The sequence below is a fragment of the Pteropus alecto genome, unplaced genomic scaffold, assembly GCF_000325575.1.
Source record: "Pteropus alecto unplaced genomic scaffold, ASM32557v1 scaffold103, whole genome shotgun sequence".
Lineage (NCBI taxonomy): Eukaryota > Metazoa > Chordata > Mammalia > Chiroptera > Pteropodidae > Pteropus > Pteropus alecto.
In genome coordinates, this window is record NW_006436288.1 from 11,320,691 (window position 1) to 11,344,683 (window position 23,993).

A 23,993-nucleotide genomic window follows, 5' to 3' on the forward strand; every position below is an offset into this window, starting at 1 on the left:
CTGACTTTCTTTTTTTTTCTCTGTGCTGTCTCAAATGCTCACCTTGGATACCGAGTTGTATCCAGAGGTCAACATTGGGCTGAGGTAGCATTTTACTAGTTGTTTTTGAGAAAACACCTCTTTCATAGTGGTTTTAGTATTTATGAAAGAGTAAACCATCCTTATTGCAAATATCAAGTGTGCTTTCATTAAAATGAACTTTTAGTTGGTTGATGGGCAAATAAATGTTTACTGGTTGCCTGATATTCACTAGGTGTTGTTGGATATGGAGGTTAATGCCTAAGGGGAAAAACATTATGTCTTCTGTTGAGGAACACTAGTAGAAGCAAGTTGGTTTAGTAGTAAATATTAAAGTGTTATAAAGGTTGTATAATTTACTATTTTTTTATTCTTCACTATGGATATATTTCTTATATATCCTTACTGACTTTGATACCTGCTTTGAACCTCTTTTTTTAAATCGAGATATAATTGACATATAACAGTTTCAGATATACATCATAATGAATCAGTGTATGTATATGTTGTGAAATGATCACCAAAATATGTCAAGTGAACATCTGTAGCCCCTCATTTTTTTTTCTTGTGATGAAAACTTTCAAGATCTACTCTCTCAGCAACTTTCAAATAGACAGTACATTATTGACTCCAGTCACTATGCACTATAGTACATCCCCATGACTTATTTTATAACTTGCAGTTTGTACATTTTGACCATTCTTACCCATTTTACTCACCCCTCTCTGCCAGGCCCCTGACAACCACTAATCTGTTCTCTGTTTCTATGAGTTCAGATTTTTTTTGTTCTGTTTTGTTTTGTTTTTTAGATTCCACATGTGAGATCATATGGTATTTATTTTCCTAACTTATTGCCCTTAGCATAATGCCCTTGAGGTCCATCCATGTCGAAAATGGCAGGATGTTCTTTATTATGGCTGAATAATATTCCACTATGTATATGCATATCATGTATTTTTTATTCATTCACCCATTGATGGACACGTAGGTTTTTTTCATGTCTTAGATATTGTAAATAACGCTGCAGTGAACATGGAGGTACAGATATATTTTTGAATTAGTGTTTTTGCTTTCTTCAAATACCCAGAAGTGGAATTGCTGCACCATATTTAATTTTTAATTTTTGGAGGAACCTCCATACTATTTACATAGTGGTTATGCCAGTTTACATTCCCACCAGCAGTGCACAAGGATTATCTTTTCTCCACATCCTTATCAACACTTACTGTTTCTTGTTTTTTGGATAATAGTCATTCTGACAGGTGTGAGATGATGTCTTATTGTGGTTTTTATTTCCCTTTCTCTGATGGTTAGTGATGTTGAGCACTTTTAGGTACCTCTGTATGTCTTCCTTGTAAAAATGTCTGTTCAGATTTTGGGCCCATTTTTTTAGCTGGGGTGTTCGTGTTTTTGCTATTGATTTCTATGAGTTCTTTACATATTTTGGATACTAGCCCCTTAGATATATATGAACCTCTTATTCTTTGTCTAGCTACTGCTTTGCATAGGTAACAAATTATACTATTTTATTTTCTGTATTAGTCAGTATGGCACTTGACTACAGTTTGTCTTAGTCCATGTTTCATGTACTGTTTTCCATGTATGTTTTGTCTAACTAATCCTAAGGCCCTCATTAGCATGCATCTCACCTTAGTGTATTTTGTTCTTCAGAGTATATAGATCAGTGCTAGGTAACAATACTAAAAGTTCTATTCTTTTGGATGTCTGTAAATAGACTTTTGAAGTAGAAGGTTTTCAATGTGGTAAGGTGATAAGTAACAAATTCCCTTTTCAGTAATATAAAACAGCATACTTGTTAGATGCTAGCAATAATTTAGCTTACTGGTATATATTATCTGTTAATAAAATTATTAATAATCAGTGATTATGCTCAATTTTTAAGAAATACCTTTGTAACAGTTTAGATACTCAGTTTTCATGGACGTATGATTTGGGTTATGTGTAGATCAGGTTTGTTTTCCACTTGATTATTATATGTTTTTCGAAATATTTAAATGCAAAGTGTTATAGTTACATTATTTTGGAAAGTCTCTACAGACGTTTACTTCTATGAGTTTATTTCATGATGCTAATTTATATTTGACAATATTAACAGAATCTGTACTCTAGAAAAATATTGGCTACTCCTAGCAAGATGCATCTCTTTCATGTGAAATGTCTTTATGCATAAACTTATGTATAAACTAATTATGCATACACTAATATTAAGGTATTTATTAAAGAAAAACAACTAATTAAATGCATTAATGGAACTCCCATGATGAGTCTGAGCATTGATGGTAGACCAGTAACAGTAAAGAGCTCTTACATGCTACCTTTTACTTGACTCTAGACAAATAGCACATCTGGCCTTTTTTTAAAGTTGTTCTGTGGTGTCACTCTGAGAGTCAACTGTCTCTGTCTCTGACTTTCTTTTTTTTACTTCTGTGATGTCTCAAATGCTCATCTTGGGTGAATACAAAAGAAAACTATAAGGGGTGGAGGTTAGGGAGGAGTTGTTCCATTTTTAAAAAGAGCTTTAAAATAGTTTGGTTTTTTGTTTGTTTTTTAACACAGAAGCATTTAATGTTGGCTACCGATTTTTAATTTGTCCTAACCTTGAAGATCAGGAATCAAAAAACTAGTCTATTACAATCTCTTTATTATATATATTGAGAAAGTAAGAGTTAGAGGACTTAGCCCAAGTTCACAGAGTTTATTAATTGAAGGCCTCAGACCTGAACTGCAGCTTCAGAGTTTCATATTCTTTTCATGGTATCATATTATTTAGTTTTGTTCAACTTTGACTTCTGTTATAAAATATTATGAAATAAAAGAGATGAAATCAAACCTGAACTTTAGCTGCTAGTTTAACTTGCTATCTTTTCAAACTTAATAATCTACTAATTGAAAATTTATCTGTCTTTATAACCTGTTTTCTCCTGGGGTTGCATCAGACTCACCTTTGAAGCTTTTTAAACTGCAGTTGCTTGGACCCTATGGAATCAAAATCTCTAGTGGTGACACGTGTTTCATTTTAAAGGCTCCACAGGTGATTCTGCTGCTGAGTTCTGATTGTAATTTTTCCCAGTTTTTGAGTGTTGTTAATAAAGAAACTGATTAAATGGTTGATATATCTCTTTTAAGACTGTTTTTCTATATATGTCTAGTATCACAGCTGAGGGTGTGGGATGGGAATTCAAATGAGAGGCCAAGAAAATGGAGGGATTTGTCTATCATACATAAACAGATTTTTTGAATTGATATGGTAGGCAGTTGGCCCTTGTTCTAGATTCTTGAGTGGGATGATGTTGCAATGAAGGTGATACTTCTCATGTCTCTTTACCTTCAGACAAGACTTTGTTTTTCATCCGATGTTCAAGAGTTTACCAGGTACTTAAAGACCTTCAAGAAAAGTTTGTGTTCTTTCCTCCCAGTGTGTGAAGTCATAAACCTGAGCGTTTTACTCTTTTCTTCCCTCTCCCTCTCCCCTGATATCTAATAAGTCACCAGGTCTTTTCAGTTTTAGCCTTTAAATATCTGTTAAAACTATTTTCTCTTCTTTATCCCTACTGCTACTGCCTAGTATGCGTATTCATCACCTTTTACCTGAAAAAGTGTAATAGCCTTGTAGATTTTCCTGTCTCATCCGTCTTCCATATTGCTGTTAAAGTAATTGTTCTAAAAAACAAGTCTGTTGTGTTATATTTTTTATAAAATCCTTCAGTGGTTCCCCATTACCTAGGATTAAATCTAAACTCCTTAGCCTGTCTATTCACAGCCTTTTGCCACCTCATTATCTACTACTCAGGAAACGTTGGTGATATATCCTGTACCTCAGCCATAATGAACATAATATGTCCTTTCATAACTTTACATGTGCTGTTCTCTTTGCTTATGATTCTTTTTTCAAAATATCAGCCTTGCAAAGTCATGAATCCTTTAATACATCTCCCATATAACCTCTCTTAGATATTTCCCGCCCATCCTTTTTCCCTCCTCCCTCTTTCAATTAGCATTTCTTTTATTACTTTTATGGTAATTGTCTATATACGTGTCTGCCTAACTCCATCAGACTGTGAGATCACTGAGGACAAGGACTGTACGTTTTATTGTTTACATCCCCAGTATCTAGTACAATGTCTGGTATGTCAGCATTCAGTAAATTTTTATAAAACCAATCTGATTTGAATTCCTTGACGTATTAAGTTAAAAATTTACCTGTGATAACTGAAAGAATTGGCAGTAACTTTTTATCCTTTATAGATCTTTACCTCTATTTTTTATGATTTTCAAATAACTTAGATTTTTTTAAATGGTTAAACTGTTTTCCCTCATATAGCACAATGCCTTACTTGTAATCATGAGAAGTGGAATATTACTATGATTCATGTCCTAGGCAAAGGGAGTTGTAAATAAAATGGTAGAAGGTGACAAATTTGTGTGTTTAGTGGAACAGCTATTTCTTTGCTTTCTGTTATATCAGAATAAACTGACTATTGCATGAATTAGCTGTTATATGTTTTCTTTGTATTGAATTTATGCTTGTAAGAGGAAAAAAAAATGGTAGGTTCAAATCGAATTATTCTTTTGTTTTTTTTATATTCTTTATAACATGTCTTTGTTCCTTCATACATGTCACTCTGGGGTCGGGGAAGGTGGAGGTGAGGAGAAGGGGGAGCAAAGGAACAAAACTAAAAATTAATTAAATTTAATTCTCTTTAGATTTAAACTCCAACGGGGAGACTCTACTGGCATTGTCCAGTAACTGTGGCCAGATGGACAAGATAATAACAGGGAAACATAACTGTCGGAAGCCAATAATCTACACATAGGAATTGCTAATTAATAGAGTAAATGAATTGAGTGAATGAGTGAACTGACCTAGGTTAGGCTCTCATGAATCAAAATACCACAATAATGTTATTGTGGTTATGATTTTTAAAATAGTCCTTAATTTTAAAGAAAAATACAACTATATTGTGGATGAAATGACAAAGTCTGACATTTCCTTCAAAATAACTCAGGGCATGCTAAGAGAGCAGTGGATAGAAGCATATATGAAACCAGATTGGCCATGAGTTGTTGAAACTGGGTGATGGGTACATGAGACAGTTCATAAGGTTTTCTCTTTGGTTTTGTATATATTTCTCCTAGTACTGCTGAGCATAGTAGGTTCTCAGTAAATGTTTTTTGAAAGGGTGCCCCATAGCAGTTACAAACCAAAAAGGAACTTTTTCTGTTGAGCTGTTTTGTTTAAGAACGCATGTGTTTTTGCTGTAGGCTTTCTCATCATTTGAATTTTACTTGATTCTATCACCATAGTGTAACTTTTTAAATTGATAGTTAGATCTAGAGGCTTAATCAAGTTCCAGTGTAATTTTTTTTTTTTTTTTAAACTACTGCATAGTTGGTATTGTGTTCTTCTGCTAGGAAGTACATGATATCTGATTGTTTCTTTTTGTGAACTTTTTTAAAGTTAGAAGTTATAGAAAAATGATAGGTTTTTTTACTGTATTGATAACTACTGTAAAATAAATTTAAGCATTGATCCAGGCTAAATTTCCCAAAATACATTTTCACAAACTTTAAAAAAAGTATTAATTTTTATTTGTATAAGGTAGTTCATAAACAACAGATAATTGTTTCTCACAGTTATGGAGGCTAGGATGCCCAAGATCAGGACACTGGCAGAGGACCTGCTTTCTGGTTCTTAAATGACATTTTCTTTCTCTGTCCTCACATGATGCAAGAGTTTTTATGTGTGTGGAGGGGGGTCTCCTTTATAAGGGCACTAATTCCATTCATGAGGGTGCCACACCTCCCAAAGATTCTACCAAAATGCCACTTTGGGGATTCCATTTCAACAAGAATTTTAGAGGGACACAAGCATTCAGTCTGTTACGGATACTTGAGTTGCTCTGGTTTTAGATTTGTTGGGACCTGTTAAGTAGAAGTAATATAATATAAAAACTGTTTCAGAATCTCATAGTTATAATCCCATAGTACAGATCTCATATATAACAATACAGTTTTCTGTTGCTCTGTCTTTGCATTCACTAATTTTGACTTGTGCTGTATGCAGCCTACTTTTAAACAGTGATTTATTAATTTCAGATATTGTATTATTGTGTTTATATTTACCTTTAAAGTTTAATTTACTGCTTGATAGTTGTAGTGGTGCTCTTGACATAGGAACATAGATTTTGAGGGTAGGCTAATGAGAGTTTGAATACTACTCTCCTTCATTCTTCTTAATAAGTTGTTATTAGTAAGGAGCATTTATTTAGTGTTTACTGTGAGCCAGGTGCTCTAAGTACATGGCTGTTACTTACCTCTTAATCCTCAGAATAGCCCTGTGGAGCAGTTCTTAGAGAAATCCAAGCCTATCACAGTAGTAAGTGATGAAACTAGGATTTACATTCAGTTCTATAAAACTCCAAAGCCCATGTTAAATACTGTCATACCACCTCCCTGTGTGACCTTGAGCAAATAGCAGATAGATAGCCCCTCTAGCTATAATTTGGAAATATAAAAAAGCATTGGAACTTCCTAGTCTTTTCATAACTTATTTGGTAGTGAAAGGAGATCTAAATGGATGAGAAGCTACTTGTTGCCTTGTTTATCCCATTAGAATATTTATTCTAATGTATGTGAATATTCATACATATTGCTACAAAAATATTGTTACTATCATATCTTGGAATTTACATTAAACTGTGCAGAGTTTGAATCCTAAAGCTAGAATATGTCGAAACATGAGTTTTGTTTAGCTTGCAGCCAGAGCCCAACACTACATTGTGGTCTGTAAAGGATTAGTAGGAAGCTTTTTTACAGAATGCAGTTACTTTCCCTTACCAGGAACTGTTTAGAGCAATGGTAATTTTCTCCTGTAAATATACATTATCCCTTAGTGCAGGATTTCCTAACCTTTCTCATGTCATTGCACACACAGAAAATTCTTTACTGACATAAATAAAGGAGAAAGGTGCTTGTAGCTGCTCCTGCTACTCCAGGCTCTCTTGGCCACCTGAGGGCTGAGGGAATCAATATCATGGCACACCTATAACACATATTGGCAGACCAGGGTAGAATTGTATATACCAAATGTCAGAGGAAGGTAAATAAAATGTTGGAAATTATTAGTGGATTTACTTCAGTTACCTTTTCTGTTTAAGCATCTCTTTTAAAGTGGTCAAGAAAATCTTGATAAACCTAGGTGAAACTTAAAATTTTTTAAACATTTAAGTAATCTTTATTACTCTTGTAAATCAATTAATAACAACTTACTACTTACTTTATTAAAATAATAATCTCAGTTGCCTTCTAGTCAAGAATGAGATTAATTGACTTTTTTACTTAACACTTTATAAAATATATTTGTTGGCCTCTTAAATTAATTATACTTCATTTGTAAATTAGAATTATGAAGAAACTATGACACTGCCATGAAACATATAAAGCATTCTCAAGAGTGGATAGGACCCTTTGTTTAGGGCATTTGCTTTTTTTAAGGAACTTACATTTATATCTTCCCCAAATATTAGAGTAAAAAATATGTGAAATAGGGTAATTTTGTAAATTTTTTTAATGTACAAATTCAGAGTTTAGCTGTTAGAAATTGTTTGCAAGTTCGTGGGACAGGGCACAATAAGAAGGTGTTTCACATTATTCCATTCCTCTCAGCCAGCCCTAATGCCTCACTACCACATAAAAAAGGTGCATAGAGTTGATTCTCAACTGGGTAATATATTTCTAGAACATGAGTTGAGACATTGTCCTCAGCTATAAATTCTGTATGTGGTGAGCTGGGGCAGACAGTATAGTGGGCTGTGAGTATAGTTATCCTACTTTGGCTAAGGAATTTGGGGGTCAGGGGAGACACTCAACATCCTATTGGTTTCTCTTGAAGGAGAAAGGGTACCCTGTTTGAAGGATGAAACTGGGATTTCTCCTTATTTTGGGTCTCTGTAGGAGAGTTTCTTTCCTAGGCTTCATTGACCTGACTGGGGTTTGCTGAGTCAGTGGCCTCTCCAGTGGCCTATTTGCCTTTGGTGGGGCTATTATTTTACCTTTTGAGGGACAAATCTGTGTTGTTGTTGTTGTTGTTGTTGTTTCCTGTGGGATTAGGGATGGGAGAGAGGCATCGGGGAGAACTGTTTACCTCTTTCTTGGTGCTCACTTAGTTCTGAGGAGCCTTAGAGCCCTGTCTGAAAAGGCTGGGTCTCTTTCAAGAGGAATTTTTAGAAATAAAATAATATTTCTGACAGCCTTACAAATCTACCTCTATTTTAATACTTTAAAAATGTTGTAACTTTGGGGGTTAACACCTTAAAGATGTAAGAATAGTGGACAATTCTGTAATAGCCTATGGCTCAGAATATTGTTATCTGTTTGGAAAGAACGTGCTAGTATTCAGAACCTCTTTGAACCAGAGCATTAGCTGCATTACTTGACTTATTTTTACAGAATGTTATATCTTCATTTAAATCGTTAAGTCTGAATTATATTACTACGAAAACTATCAGTGTTCTCTAGAATAGCATGGTAATTTTTGTAAGAAAATACAAAAGGTAAAAGAAAAGCCCCACCAAGGCAAATAGGCCACTGATTCAGCAAAATTATTTGCATTATAGGAACAGAAAATAAAGATAACACCAAAACAAAATTCCAGAATATACGAAATCATGACGACTGAAAATCATGTATTACATATGTACTTTACATTTTTAATGTTATAATAATAATTGATCTTTCCTGTCATCTCAACAGACATGTTAAAAAGATACAGTCTCCACTCATTATTTTTAACTTCAAAAATGTAAACTGTTGATGTGTTAGAGTTTAGGGACTATAAAGCTGCAAAAAAATGCATTTTCTCTATCTTTTGGAAAAAGGTATTGCTTTATAAGTGAAATTAGAGTTCGTGAGTGCTAACGAGTTGTTCACATAACAGAGTGTGCAGCCCTGAAGCTGTTGGTGCTGGTGGATGGCAGTGCTGGATAAAGGAGGCAAATCAGAGTGTACATACGAAGTATTTACCAGGGGTGCTCCACATTTTACAAAAACCCTGAAAATCCCACCTTTGGCTTTGGATAATATTTCTCAGAATTCAGAACTTGATTTTTTCCTTTCAGAAAACTGAAGAGTGGGAGAAAAATAAGACCGAAGCAGACTTGGAAGAGTATATATGGGAAAATAGCTCATCAGAAAAAAATATCCTGAAAACACTTCTGCAAATTAAAGCCGCTGAGAAAAATCTGGAAGTAAATAAGGAAGAGCTCCTTGGTACTAAAGAAGTTGAAGATTACAAAAAGTCTGTTGTTAGGCTTAAGAATGAGGGGGACAATGAAAATACCCTTTCTCACTACAAAGAATCAGTGAAGAGACTATTAAATCTGACATGAATTATGTAGAAAAATCTGCTTGCTCTATTAATTTTATGATCTATATGTGATTGTTGTCTAATTCAATATAAAGTTGAAAATGTTAAAAAAAATTGTTTTACTTCAGAGTTAAAATTATTTCATACTAATGCACAGAGGCAATGATTATTCACACATTTTCTTATTTATACACTGGGGTGATTAGACAGTTGGATCTCTGTTTTCTTCTGGTTCTAAAGTGTTTTGATTTTATTCCTACCATAACAACTTTAGTATTATAATACATACATATTATAAATTATTCATGTAGTTATTTTGTCACCTGCTACATTTGTTTCCTTATAAATTAGCACTTACTGGTTACTTTTGAATTATGATTTCTGTCATTTGGGACGCGAGGCCTAGAACACAGTCCCTGTTCAGTGTACATAGCTGCTGTCTATCCAGTGCATTTTTGCAGATGCCAATTCCGATTAGAAGCAGGTCTTACTTGTTTTTTCTTACCTAAAAAGTTGGTTCCATCATTCTACTTTGGAGTCACTTTATGTTGCTTCAACTTTGTTTAATATCCTACTTTCTATTTTCTGGAGCTTATTTCTCCAAACCCAAGCTTACAGAAAAGTGGAAATGGAGATTAACTGGTATTCATCTCTCGATTCCCCAGTTAGAGCTTCCACAGCTCAGGAAAGAGATGAGGTATAAGGACCTTGAGCTTAATTGGAGTAAATGACAAAATGAGAATTGCCCTAAGAAACATTCCATTCAATTTAGCTGTCAGTGTTTTTAGGTATATCTGTAAGTCATTTTTTACCACTTCCAAAGTTGTCCTCAAGTGATTAAAATCAAAATAAAGGAATTGTTGAGTTTGTTATTCGCCTAAGGTTTATTTTGCCTGACAGAATTAGAGAACATAAATAAAAGCCAAAAGGAATTTCAGAACAATTATACAAAGATTTATACAAGTTGAAGGTATGATTTGGTATTAGAGATATATAGGTTAGAAAGGACAACAGTAGGGCCTTGAGTACAAAAAAGAGGGAGAGGTAGGTTGTATTTTCATTGGATGGAACTAGGGAATGAAAAGCAAAGTAGGTAAAACTGAATTTTTAGATCAGATTTAAAACAAAATGTTTGAATTGTTATGTTTTTAGAGACTCATATAGAGTTAAGGAAGACTCAGGTGCAGAAATGGGATTAAAGATGGAAACATTTTGAAGGAACGTGAACAAGTAGATTAATCAGTCCAGTAGTGTTAATACACAGATGCAAATGGAAGGAGTAATGATGTATAATAAAGAATTTGACCTTTCCCAAAGCTCTGGTCTCTTCCCTCAGCTTCTGGGAAGTAATCTCTGTCACACCTCATAGAAGTGTCTTTGTTTGGGGCTGAGCCGGTCACAATGGAATTTAGGGTGGGGGCTTCGAATCACCTGGTAAATCAGTCCACCTGGCAGCTAAGATCAACCACCCAGGTAATCAGTCATACCTACGTAATGGAGCCTCAATATAAACGAACACTGAGGCTCAGGCAAACCTAACTAGTTGGCAGTATTGTGGGCGTACTGTCACGTGCTGGCACTGGGAGGGTAATGTGTCCTATCTCGGGGAGGGGACACCAGAAGCTATGAATTTGCAAACCTCCGGGACTTTATCCTATGTGTTTCTTCCTACGACTGATTTTAATCCATGTGCTTCCCTTGTAATAAACGACTGTGGTGAGTATAACAATTCTCACTGAGTTCTGTGAATTCTAGCAAATTAATGTAAGGGTGATTTGGGGACCCCTGACCCACCTCAAACTTACAGTTGGTGTCAGAAATGAGGGTGGTCTTGCACAGAGCTGAAATACCTAGAGCTCGTATTTGTACCTGGGAAAACAATGTATACAGGTGGAGGGTGTAAACTAAAACTCCCAAGCTTTATGAAACAGAAATCAATACAAAACAAAGATCTCAGTGCCATAATTATTGAAAGATGTTTTAAAAATGCAAGTGCTGGATTAGGATTGAGAAGGATTAATTAAAGGAACATAGAAAACTATATAAAAATCAGGAAGCATTTGCTCATGAGTTAGCAACCAATTATTTATAGTGTTCTTTTGCTCAAACCACTAAAATTTTATTAACGTGACAATAATTTGATTTTGACTGGAGACAAGATACGGTGGTCTTTTCCTCTATATCTTTTTTCTGTGCTTATTAAGAAAATGGAAGCTTTGAGTCTAACCGATTCTGAGCATGGACTTTTGGACCAGGCTGGCTGTTAAGTACTGGCTTCACTACTTACTCACTAGCTGTGTGATTTTAGGCAAGATACTTAGTCTCTCTTCTCGGTTCCCTCATCTGTATAATGTGATAATAATAGTATAATGGTTGATAATAGTATACTTAACACAGAATTGTAAAGATTCAATGAGTTAATGTATGTACATTACTTAAAACTATCTTGCACGTGATGCTGCGTAACTGCAAAGGTCAGAATTTTGGAACTTTGGCAAAAGGTACACTATTCAAAAAAATGGAAATAATTTAAAAAGCAGTGATGTTTATCAAGCCTTAGCATTTTTTAAAGGTTGGTAGGAATGGGCATCCTGTGCAATTATTATTTTAACCAAACTGCCCTTACAGAAAACTAAAAATGATACTCTTGAAAGCTTATAATCTCTACAGCTTTTACTATGAAGAGTTTTCCTTCATAATGTTATATTTTTAAATTTGCCTGGATCTTGACTTTTTCTGTCCTGGTTTATACTGGCCCTGCTTCTTTTGACAACATGCCAGGATGACTATACAACAGCAAAGAAAGATGGCAGAGGTACCAAGGGCCACAGGAACTAGCCACGTCTTTGAAGTCACAGATGCACCATGCAATGTTGCATCTTCGTTCTCAGATGTGTGGTTCTTGCTGTTGTACCCTTTGGTTCTGTTCAGTAATTGTTTGCTGCCGTTGAGTTGGGATGGAATAGGCATATGAGAAAATTTTGTGTCTATGGGCACAAAGAAAGGAGAAATAGTCTTGTTATCTGGATTGTTGATCAAATCAGTACTAGATAACACCTTATTTACCTTTGTGGTACTGGAATCATTCAGAGAAATAAACCTTGCCCAAGAATCTGTGGTTAATTCCTTGGAATACCTGCTATTGCTTGTGTTTACAACCAAATCCTGATGTGTGGTTGATGATGGAACCTCTACTGATGAAAGCATTTGGTTTATCATGGTCGTTTGTCGTTTATCTAAATTCATAGTTTTTAGATTTCTTAGTCTGTCCCATCTATTAGATGAAGAACGGGTATTTACATATGTGGGAGGTGATTGTCCAAAAACCAGCAAATCTGGATCTATACCTGAAAGATAAATAAGGCATCATTCACTTTATTTTTTATTTAAAAGAGAGGACCATAAAGTACAGTTTGGAGAAGTCTTGGTTTTGCTGCTATGTGTTATTGAATTAAGCTAATTTCAAGTTCTGTCACTGCATACTCCTAAAGGCTTAGAAACATACTGGCCACATTCGAATTTATCTTAACTTTCTAGGACACTCTGTTATGAACAAATTTTGGATACATCATGGAGAATATGTCATGTCTGCCAGGGCTTTGGGGCAACAATAGTGAGTGTTAGTGCCAGAGCTACAGAAACAGTAACCATTTGAAATAAAGTTAAGCAAAATAGGGCCTGAGTAGTGTAACTGTATTCAAAATCATAAGGAAAGCCCTAAATCATTCCTTTCCAGGACCTGAGGGCCCTTATTTTGTCTTAAGTATTTTCTCTCTTCTTGTAAACTAACTCTTTCCTCTCTCACTTCAGACAAGCACAAATATTGCTTTGTCCTTTAAAGGGGAAGAAAAATCTCTCAGCAGCTTTCCAATGGTCCCTGACACTGTTTCTTCCTCTCCCTTACTCCCTCTCTGTCTCCCTGCCTCTCTGTCCAAACAGTAACATCCATTGCCTTCATTTCCTTTTTGACTTTCTTTTTGGCCTCAGTCATCTTGTTTCCATCCTCACTGTTCTGTCAGAATTATGCTTCTGAGATAATCAGTAGTTTATTTCCTGATCACTTGTATCTCATTGCTTTGGTTTCTCTCTTGTCCTTGATCCTGCTGGCCATATTCTTTTTGAAATTCTCCCATGATTCCTTGGAAGAATTTTCAGACTGCCTGCCTCTCATTTTTTCCTTCTTTTGCTGGTTCTCTTCTTGCTCCTAACTGGTTGTGTGGTTTCCACCATCTTTAGTTCTTGGACTTCTGCTGCGTTTTCTCTTTATCTCACACCCACTCCCTCCAAAGAGATTATTCTCATCAACTGTCACCACTACAATGAAGACAATGAAATTCACATCACCAGTTTTTTCCAATTTCTTGGGCTCTGATCTCATTTCTCCTTTGTTCTACTGGAGGTTCCCACATGGACATCTCATGTCATCACTGAACATTCCCAAAGCCAAAATCATTTTGTCTGCCTCTGTCTTATTCAGCAGCATCACCATTCTTCCATCGCCCATGGTGGAATCTGTACTGCCAAGTGATCATGATTCCTCTCTTCCTTTATCCAAAAAGTAAGTGCTACCCAATTCCTTCCCAACATGCTGGGAAGCATCCCTCCTCTTTGTTGCAACTCACGTGACCTTATCCAGATCTAATGCCTCCCTGACTAAATTTTCTAACCTGCATCCTATGTATAATTTTCCTTGATTAAGATAACCAGACACAACCTTTGTCAGTTCCTAACTCTACACTCTGTCCAAAGCCCTTTTGTTACCCTACCTTACCCATATTTTCATTTTAGCCCCAAATGTGCCCTTACTCTAAGAAGACCAGTTTTCTTACTTTCCTGTGGTGTGATACAGAACTCCTTATCTTGCCTCTTCCTGAAGCCTCCTCTGGGTTATCTAGCTTGCTTTACTCTCTCCTTCTTTGGAGACTTTGTACTTGAGGCAGTATCACACATTATCGTATTTAATTATATGTTAGACTAATTGTAAGACTTGCCACATCAACTAGATCATAAGGAACTTGAAGGCAGAGATATGCGGCAATCTTCTGCAATGTTGAGCACATCTTGTAGCATTAGGTGTTCAATGAGTACAAATCGATAAATTAATCTCTTGTATTTTGATGAAAAAACCTATTCTTTCATGTTTACTAACTTGCACCCCGAGGTTATAAAACATGGGCAAAGGACAATTAAATATGTATTTTCCTAAAGTAAAATATACTTGTTATTTTGGGACCGATGATATGCTAATGTATGTCAGTAAGTGGTGGTACATTTCCCTGACCCTGACACCTGCCTTTGTAGAATCTGTGTACCCAGGGTCAGTGGACCCCAAAACTGCCATTTAGCTTTTTCATTACTTCTTAGTAGTATCCTCAGTAGAAATGCCTACTTTGGTTCTTACTGAGGGCACTTAAGACGAATGAAATATAATGCTTAAGCTCTCATTCAATCACATGTGATTTGTTATCTGCAATAAATTCATTGCTGAACTTATCTCTGGTGAACATGTCATACTAAATGGAATACTAAAGGGAATTCCCTTTTAGTTTTCCGCCCTAGACGCTCAAAATTTTTCTGCCCTGGATGCCCAGACAGAGTAAATTGGAAACTAATGATTTGGATTCATACATGGCTACTGTCAGCCAGCTTCTAGGTTATATGCCTTTATTAGAATATTACCAATATTCTTCAAAATAAAAACAAAATACATAAATCATTACCGTCTGTTATGTTGTATAAAATGGCACTGGTTCCAGGCTCTAATATGCAGCTTTCCAGTGTTGGGCAGTGAATGTGGAGGCAGTTAACATTGTCATGAATTGGATCGTGGTAGAAGACAGCCAAGTTACAGGCAACTGAAAGGGAAACGGGCAAAGTCCATCTGCAGGCAGTCCTGATACCTGCCAGTTTGATGAGCTCTGATAACATATTTCTTTCAAGAACACTGGATTAACAGTACATTACAGGACTGTAGTCAGACCCTTTATAGACCATTATGAACTATAGTAACTTTCTTTTTAAAAGAAAATACCCACTGATTTCCTCTAAGTAATCTTTCATACATTCCAGTCCACACGGGATTACTTAGAATCCTTTCCCATTCCCAGTATTTCATGTGCATGAAAAATTCAATCGACTACAGAAATCTCTAGGGATTTATACATATATATCAGATTTCTAGGTGCAATGCCCTCTCAGAATGCTAAGGTACTGGAATTCACCAGAGAAAGACAAAGGAAAATAAAGAGACAAATACTGTAACAAAAGAGAGAGTAATAAGGACAAAAAAAGTAATGACTGCATTTCTGGGAGAGGCCAGATGGTGAAAAGGCAGCAGGCCTTGACCGTGGCTGACTGCAGGTGTGCACTGGCCCCATGTTGCAAAAACACATCCAATGAAAAGCCTAGTCAACTGCCATTCACAGAGGAAAGCAGTAGATGGACAAGAACGTTAGCACCTGGAATTCTGGTGGGTAAGGATACATCACTTGCTAATGCGGCACCCCATTTCTAAGTAAGTTTCCTCCTTAAAGCATATCATGTTATCACTGGGAAAACTTGTCGGATTTGTTGACTGCCAGTCTTCAGTCTACCCTCCCTAACGTGCAACACATATTTTCCTTCTGCTGTAGTGGAGTAGGAACCAAGTGATGGGAAATATTTATTGGCCAAAAGGCATCAATTTCTTTAATAAAATAAAATTACAGAGTTATTACATCTGATCACCAGACCTCAGAGTATGCCTAAAGCTGCTGTGTAATTGCTGTTGGCAGAACGTGTACTGCTTCTGTGTAAAGTTAACTGTAGAGAGTTAGTTGCCCCTCCCCCATTATTTCTGCACCCTTCATTTTTCCAGTAGGAGAAAGAATAGGACAAAAGTCAATAATACATTGCTAATATGTTATAGATTACATATACATTCCCCAAGGACTGTGCTATAAATTTTAAGAGAAATGAATAAAAAATATTCAAATTTAGATATTAAATTTCTGCTAAGAAAGTTGGTTCTGTAGGAAACAATTTTTAAAGGTGTCTTACATTCTTCCTTGTGTACATTTCAGAGTCCCAGTTTTGAGCAGATTAACTATTGCAGGATTGTGGTCTTTTTAAGTTCTGGTTTCCAGCTAGAAATTGAGATGTGTGTTTATGCCCTTTCTTCTGGAGAAAGAGTCACAACTTGAAAGCTACAGAGTCTCAAAAATCATCTAACTCTACTGGATGTTTATATTATCTTGAAAACGCAGAGGCCACACAGCTTCCTTGTAAATCGATGCCATGAGAAAATGCTGAAAAGGTACAGCTTCTTCCCTATTCCCCCTCAGTGAAGGTTTCCAGGAATTAGAAGCCTCTCTATGGTGAAAATCTCGATTGGCCACCTTTTCAAAAAGATTTCCCCTTAATAAATAAATTGTTCTCTTCTGTACCTGATTAACTTTTGAGGGCTTAGGGCTTAGCTTATGACAGCTTTTCACACTACGGTCTTTTGTAGTCAGTTTAGACTCTCCAAGTAACTCCAATTTCCATCTGGAAATCTTACATGCATAATTGGATAGGAGGCACTGGCAATTAACAAGTCAGAATCAAATCACAGAAAAAAGTATGGAACACCAAGAAAATTATTTTGAAGTCATGCGGTGCTTTCCTTGTTTCTTTCCAAGTAGCTTTAAAACCTTGAGAAAATGAAACCTTGAGAAAATGAAAAATAAGTCTTTAGACAATTGTAACTTGAAATTCTGTAACATTTCCCTAAGTACGGGCTTTGGTCCTATTATGTGGATGACATTAAACCCTAATTCTGGATTACAGACAAAAAAAATTGTTAGAATATTTTGAAAATTACTCTTTTCTTTTTGTTATTGGACATATATCTTCCTATTTCTTTCAAAATATGAATCACAATCTAAATCCTGTTCCATACATTTCACATTTGGTCAACACAACTAAGCATGTTGCAAAAATTTGAAATGACACTGATATCATCAAATAACTTTAAAAAGAAAATTATCATAAAGATTTTAAAAATAAAATATGTTCTATTTTGGGCTATAAGAATGTTGTTAAGTGAACACTTAAGGAAATATTTTCATTTAACACTTTAGTGAAGAAAAGAGGAATCTCTGTTACCTGTAGTTTCAATAGCGTTCTGGATCATTACTAGATTTGTAAGCCTAGCCTACAGTGTCCCAGACTATAGTCAGTCTCAATGTCTCTTCCTCTCTCTCTGTCATGTCAGGACATCTTACTTAGTCTTTTTCAACTGTTCATGGACCCTCTGCCTAGGATTCCTTCCTTAGGTCTTCATTTTGGAAGTTTCCTCTTACTTTTGCTCAGGCATATCATTAATACTTACCATCCTTCCTAAGACAGCAGCTCCTACTGCATTTCTGGCCAGTGCTTTCAGAATAATACCTCAAGAACTGAGCTCCCATCTTCTGAGACTCCTCCAGGTCAATGAGAAGACCCGGGAAGCGACGAATCCAGCAGTCTCTATAAAAAATGGTGGGTGAGCAGAGAGAGTCTGAGGTCCACCCCATACTTAGGAACAAAATCACATCTGCTGCCACCACTGCCACATGCATTTCCCTGGTAAGAAGACTCGGCAAAAAGTCTGATATCCAGATAGAAGCTGGAGCTGACCATCAGGGTTTAGGACACTTTCTGCAACTTCGGGGCTGTTGCTAAGGGAGAGCTTCCTTGGGACTCTTGAGGGGGCGGGGGAAGGGGGAAGGTCACCTTCTAGAAAAATGAGGCTGATTTTTGACTGCTTATTGATTTTTCTTTTGTTTCATCCCTGTTGAGCCCCAGGTGAACACTTCTGAACACTTTCCAGGCCATTTCAATACTCTGTCCCTTAGCCTCTTGAAGACGTAGATTCTCTTCTCTGCTTTTCTTCTTTCTCTGAAAGTGAATAGTCACAAACACCTTTTACTAAGTAAATATAAAGACAAGTGCAAATCCTAGCCAAGAGTCTTTTTGAGGAAAACAATAGTTTAGTCACTTGACGTCAGGTAAGGGAAGGATCCATTTCACCAGAAACAAGACATCGTTCTGTCAGGCCGCTTCTGTATGGTTGGTAAGGAACTTGTGACTACAGATTTGTTTTCAATTATCTTTCCTTTTTCTTGACTTTAAGTTCTAGTATTCAGGTTCACTAGAAAACCAGTTTGTGCACTGTTTTAAAATTTTTGCTTTTACTAAAAATAAAAGATCTTGAAAGTCGATGAAAACTAAAACAAGTAAAAATAAAAATTTTGAATTTTGCTATGATTTTGAAAATGTTGAATATGGATTGTGATCACTTCTCATGGTCAGGCATTTTTTGCCAAGGGCAGCCACAAGTTTTCTGAGAAGACTAAAGATTCAGTAAAAATAACAGCCTCGTAATTTAGATGGAATACAATACTCATTAAGGTATATATTGTTTAATCAAGAATGAAAAGTGTAAGTCACAGTGAAAATTGTAAAGAAGTTCAAATTAGGGGTTGTCTAATCTGTTTTCTGATGTTCGTGTTTGGAAGTTATAAAGGAGCCTTCTTTAGGAAGCACATATGTAAAGCCATACTATCTCTGATGGAAGCAGGAGTTCCTGAGAAATGTGCATTAGGAAAATAGCGAAATAGTTTTAAAGTTCTAAATATTAATAAAATTACCTCAATTGCAATACCAAAACATTTGAAAAGATAGTAAAAGCAGTGAAAATGGCCTTTTACGTTAAGAGTGCATGTTTTATATCCTATGATATCCAAGATGACAAATTAGTTCAAAACATAAAATTGTTGCTATTTTTAAAGCAAATAGAACATTTATTGTTCAGATTTTTTCCCATTTTTAAAAAATCGTTGCTTTTCTGTATCTATTTTTATACAAAGCATTAGTAGTAATCAGCTTTGGGCATAACATACAGTACTTTTTTTTTAAAGAAACTTTCTATCCTGTGATCTGTGTATCTTTGATACGTTTTGCACAATAAGTCATTCAAACTTGACACAAAAATTAACATTCTTTGAACTTTCATCTTTCTCCCTGTTTCCTAACAGCCTAATTATCATATATCTTTTGATTTTTTTAGAAACATACTATTAATAATTGATAATAAAGAGGAAAATATTCAAAAGGCTGAATAACGTTAAAAACAAAACAGTTCACTTTCTTCATAGCAAAAATTATATCACGAATTAACTCCTAACCTTGCATAAGCCACATAAAATATACTGAAAGTGATAAATATTTTATTCTAATGAACTCATAGAAAGCAAGTTTCAGTTGCTTACCTCCAAACAATCTGACTGATCTGTTCTGTGAGGAGAAAGAAGTTTCCTAATGGCAAAGTAAGGGACAGGTGAACAAAAAATTACTCCGTTTTTCTATGAGATTCCATAGCTATTTTAATTAGTTCATGCCCTGGGGACAAAAACCGGAAAGTCTACTTTCTAACCTTTTAACCTCCACATCTTTCAGTCACATTAAATGTAGTTTCTTTTGTGTGATATATAATTCCTTGATGTTCTCATGTTCCCTGAAGGGATAATGGGACAATCCACAATTGTTTAATTCTTTCACTATCAAATGATGTTCAAGTGAAGATCAAAGTTGCATTTTAAAGAATCTACAAACTCTGATGTGAAAGCATGCTTTAAAATTTTAAAAACGAGGTTTTTGGTGATTGTTTCAACAGTGAGTCTGGAAACGAGTAACTTCTTGAAGCCAAGTAGTTTGAAAAGGAGAGATAGAAACTGGACTGCAGAGACGGGGAGGAATATACAACAAGCTGAGCTATGTGGCCCAAAAGCATCTAGTATCAAAATTTGTCTGCATGAGATGAAATTGCAGAAACCAGTAAGCAACTACAACTCAGAAGAAAACATTGCTAAATAGCTTTTGTACAAATCTTCTCAAATACCCAGAATCATTGCATTATTGCAATACAGTGATATATTGTACTTATTTCCAATTGGGCACTCTTGAGAGGGGTTCGGAAATTAGATTTCTACCCTAAAAACTAATCTTTCCCAAGAGCCTGATTCAGTAGCTATGGTTTGGGAAGCAGAATTCTTATTTTTATAAGTGTCCCAGGTAATTTTCTGAAAAGTTTGGAAAACACTGATATAAGTGACAAATAAATGGAAGTTTCGCCCACATGAAGATATTTAACCTGAATTAAACAGAGCCACTTTAAGAACTGTGCTACTTTTAACTCATTTAAATTGCCCTATACGCTCTAATGAAAAAGAAATGGGTTTTGCTTGTAAAACTCCAAAAAGTTATGTTAGGAATATTGGAGGGACTAAAAAAATAAAGTTAATTTTTAAGGGGACATGAATAGCGTAGGTTGACTAAATTCAAAAGACATTTGAAAAACAGTCAGTATTTCATCCTTAAAGTTGCTAATTGTATTATTTATTTAACATTTTCATTTCATCAGCTGATAAAATTGATGGAAATTGTTTTAAAGAAATGGGGCCTGACATTAACTATGTCATTAATTTTCTTAAAATATTTCACTTTTATTAAATTGATATGCATTCATTTAAAAAATCCAAATCATATTAAAAGGTACAAAAAGTAAAAACTATTCAAGCTCTTACAATTTTAATATTGTAAGGTGTAACATGTAAACATCCTTCTAGACATCTCTAAAAAACATACATTCATAGATTTACATAAATGAATCCATACTGTTTCAGAACCTGTTTCTTAAAAATCCAGTATAAAATTATATTTTTCGGTGTCTCTAAAGAAAGTTGTCTCTAGATCAAAAGTTCTAAGAGCTCTATCATGTTTTATTCTACATATGCACCAAAATTTACTCTGCACCTCAGTTTCCTCAGCTGTAAAATAGTGTAAATAGTATCGTAGTCCATATAAAGCACTTACAACGGTGTCTAGTATATAATGAACATTCAGTAAATGTTAGCTACTATTACTATTATACATTGTTTTCCAATTTTTAATTATTAGAAGCAGCATTGTGATAAACATCTTGTACTTAGCTTTTTTTCCATTCCAGGTCAAAAGGTATATATTCCATAAATTCTTAAAGAATAGCCTAACTCTGTGTTTGACCATTACTGGAGTCTTCTGTAAAACTGATTGTGATGTAAAGTGTCTAAGGCAAATCATAATTACCACCAAGGCCAGTCTTTGTTATTCAATGATCAGTCAATAACAGATCTATAAAATTATGCCTCCAGTTATATGTAAGCAATATTTTCGTGAAGCTTGGAAATGGCATTTTAGATCTTTTATAAATAAAGTTTACATTGCTCTGACTTCACATTTCTAGCTTAACAGAAAACTTACTGTGTGTTACTAAACTGATTTGATCTTTTAAGATGCTTCCAATTTTAAATGACATTATCCTGTTAGGGACAAATAGCTTACCGGATCAGTGCCCAGCATTGTCAAACTAACACCCTAAATTCCTTGTCCAAGTTGATCTTGCTCTGATATTACTATGTGAGAATTGCCTTTTTAATGCACATCCTTCTTTGAGTGTGAGTTTTTTGATCTGGTTTTAAAAGGAAGAAAATACCAGTCTGAGGCATATCTATGACAGTTGGAAAACAAAAGCATCCATTGGCGAAAGATTCTAAAGGGATGGAGGAGAGACTAAGAGCCTGTTCTTCTTGGCTGACTCACTGAATCTGGCATTGTGGCTGATGGAGGCACAAATAAATCCCAGGTCCAAGTCTTTCTGATACAGGGAGCACCTCCCAGCACAAGTTCCCCAGCTAAATGCCTAATGCTGGACTTGGCAATTTACCTTCCCAAAGAGGTTGCTAAATTCATGGTCACTCACCCCCAAAGAAAATGTCTCAACTGCAGTCTCATTGAGAAGTGTGAGAGATCCGTGTGAGAATAGAGTTTTATCAGTAATGATTTAAAGGCCAGGTGAAACAAGGTGAAAAGCTATAAGCTTTTCAGTCTAACAGAAAGAGGCAAGTCATAGATCCATCCCTGTTTCCTTCACTTTTCTCAGGGAGGCCAGAATCTACTAGAATTCTATATCTTTAAAATTTTAGTTCCTTATTCATGGTGTATTATAAAGAAATTAATGGATGACATTACCTCACTGCGAAGCAGCTAAATTACACAGAAAGAAGCACAAATGTAACTGAACAATGTATTGAAAGGATTTCTTGTTTTACAGATATGACTTTCTTCTCTGGTTTTTAACCCTTCCTCCTTTGTAACATAACATGTTAATCAGCATCACAGGAGGTATCTTCTGTTTGAAATAGGGTAAATGTGCTTATGAAGAAATTATTATTTAACAACTTGTCATTCAAGAAGAAAGCTGAAGCTTGTAATAAGAAAAAGTCCAATCATATACTCTCTCCAAGTTGAGAATTATTATAGTTGGTTCTCAAATCTTGATCTGGGAAAGTTTTCAAGGGTTTTTTGTAAGATAAGAGTGAACACACCCTCTGCTCCCTCCCAATCCTATCACTCCTTCTACTTAGAGGTAACCTAACAATACCCACCTCCGCAGGATTAATTCATATCTTGTGAGCAATACAAAGTCCTTCGTATTATTTGGGGCGAGCTTTCTATTTGCAGTGTTTGGTGAAGGAAGATGGAGCAGAAGTGATTCTTAAGTCCTCAGACTGTGGGGGCAGGGGTAGGGGAAGGAAAGGTAAGAGGGTGGCAACAAAAGCCACCACTGCAGGCAAATATGAGCAAAACTGGTCCGACCTTCTGCCCACAGCTAACATTCCGTAATGGCTAGCCCCACCGAAATGAAGTCGGGAAAGAAATGACGTTCCCATAAGTTAGAAAACACTTTAAAAGAAGGCACGTGTTCTAACTTCATTTAGTTGAGTTTTACTTCTTTCTTTTAATAGCTTAAGAGGATAACGGGCCCAGCCGCAAATACAAGCAAGCTCCTCTGCTTCCCAAACCTTTTCATCGGGTGCACCCATGCACTGAGCCCTGCAGAACCTGCTGCCATCCGGCTGGACTTTTTTTTTTTTTCTCCTGCAAGATGGCTCCTACCTACACAATGACCATTCCTAAGACTCAGCTCTAGGTGCCACCTATATGTCCAGAGTCGGCCAGTGACCCCCAGACCCCTGGGACATCAAACAGGACTGTTGGCCAGATGGGCGATACAAGATGTGATGCCCCTGTGACTCCCTGGAACCCAGACTTTCTTCATCTTTTATCTCCCACGCTCGTTTCTTTTGCCTTTTTCCTTGCCCTCTTGTAAAGGAGCGTGGAAGAAAAAGCAGACTGGCTTCCTCTGGCCTCCTGTCCCCGCGCGAGTCTCGCTGCAGAACGCGGCAGGCTGCAGAGTCGCTCCGCCCGGCGTGTGGGGGAGGCTGCGGGGCCGCGCCTTCCCGCCTCCCGTCTTCCCGCCTCCCGCCGCCGGGGCCGCGGAGGCCCGCAGCCTCCCAGCCCTCCCCGAAAGCCGGATCCAGTCGGCAGGTCTGACGGGCGGCAGGGGTCCTGCGGGCGGAAGTGCGACGCGCGGCGTGGGAGGAGGCTGCAGGCTGCAGGCTGCAGGCTGGGGGCTGGGATCCCCTCCCGGCTGCGCGGCCCGCGACGAGCCGGCCCTTTTCGGGAGCTGAGCAGGGCCAGAAGCGCAGGG

The 23,993-nt window shown here is 36.4% G+C and overlaps 2 protein-coding genes across 6 annotated transcripts in view; one reads left to right on the top strand and one right to left on the bottom strand.

Annotated features, from left to right (window-relative positions):
- Positions 1-10,273, top strand: part of MRPS35 (mitochondrial ribosomal protein S35) — a 33,306-nt gene extending 23,033 nt beyond the window's left edge. For 4 of the 5 annotated variants that reach the window (XM_006912710.3, XM_006912711.3, XM_015590044.2 and 1 more), the window contains exon 8: positions 9,156-10,260. In XM_006912710.3, coding sequence (XP_006912772.1) covers positions 9,156-9,425 — 270 coding nt within the window. In that variant the 3' untranslated portion in view covers positions 9,426-10,260. Of the gene's footprint in view, positions 1-9,155 lie in introns of all 5 variants that reach the window. The other variant, XM_015590043.2, reaches the window with a different exon arrangement.
- A 504-nt stretch (positions 10,274-10,777) lies between these two features.
- MANSC4 (MANSC domain containing 4) lies at positions 10,778-17,982 on the bottom strand. Its single transcript, XM_006912712.3, has 3 exons — positions 17,754-17,982; positions 15,124-15,258; positions 10,778-12,750 (listed from the first exon to the last, which is right to left on the bottom strand). Exons 1-3 carry the CDS (start codon positions 17,980-17,982, stop codon positions 12,113-12,115), a joined length of 1,002 nt encoding a protein of 333 aa, XP_006912774.2. The 3' UTR covers positions 10,778-12,112.
- Between the last annotated feature and the right edge of the window lie 6,011 nt (positions 17,983-23,993).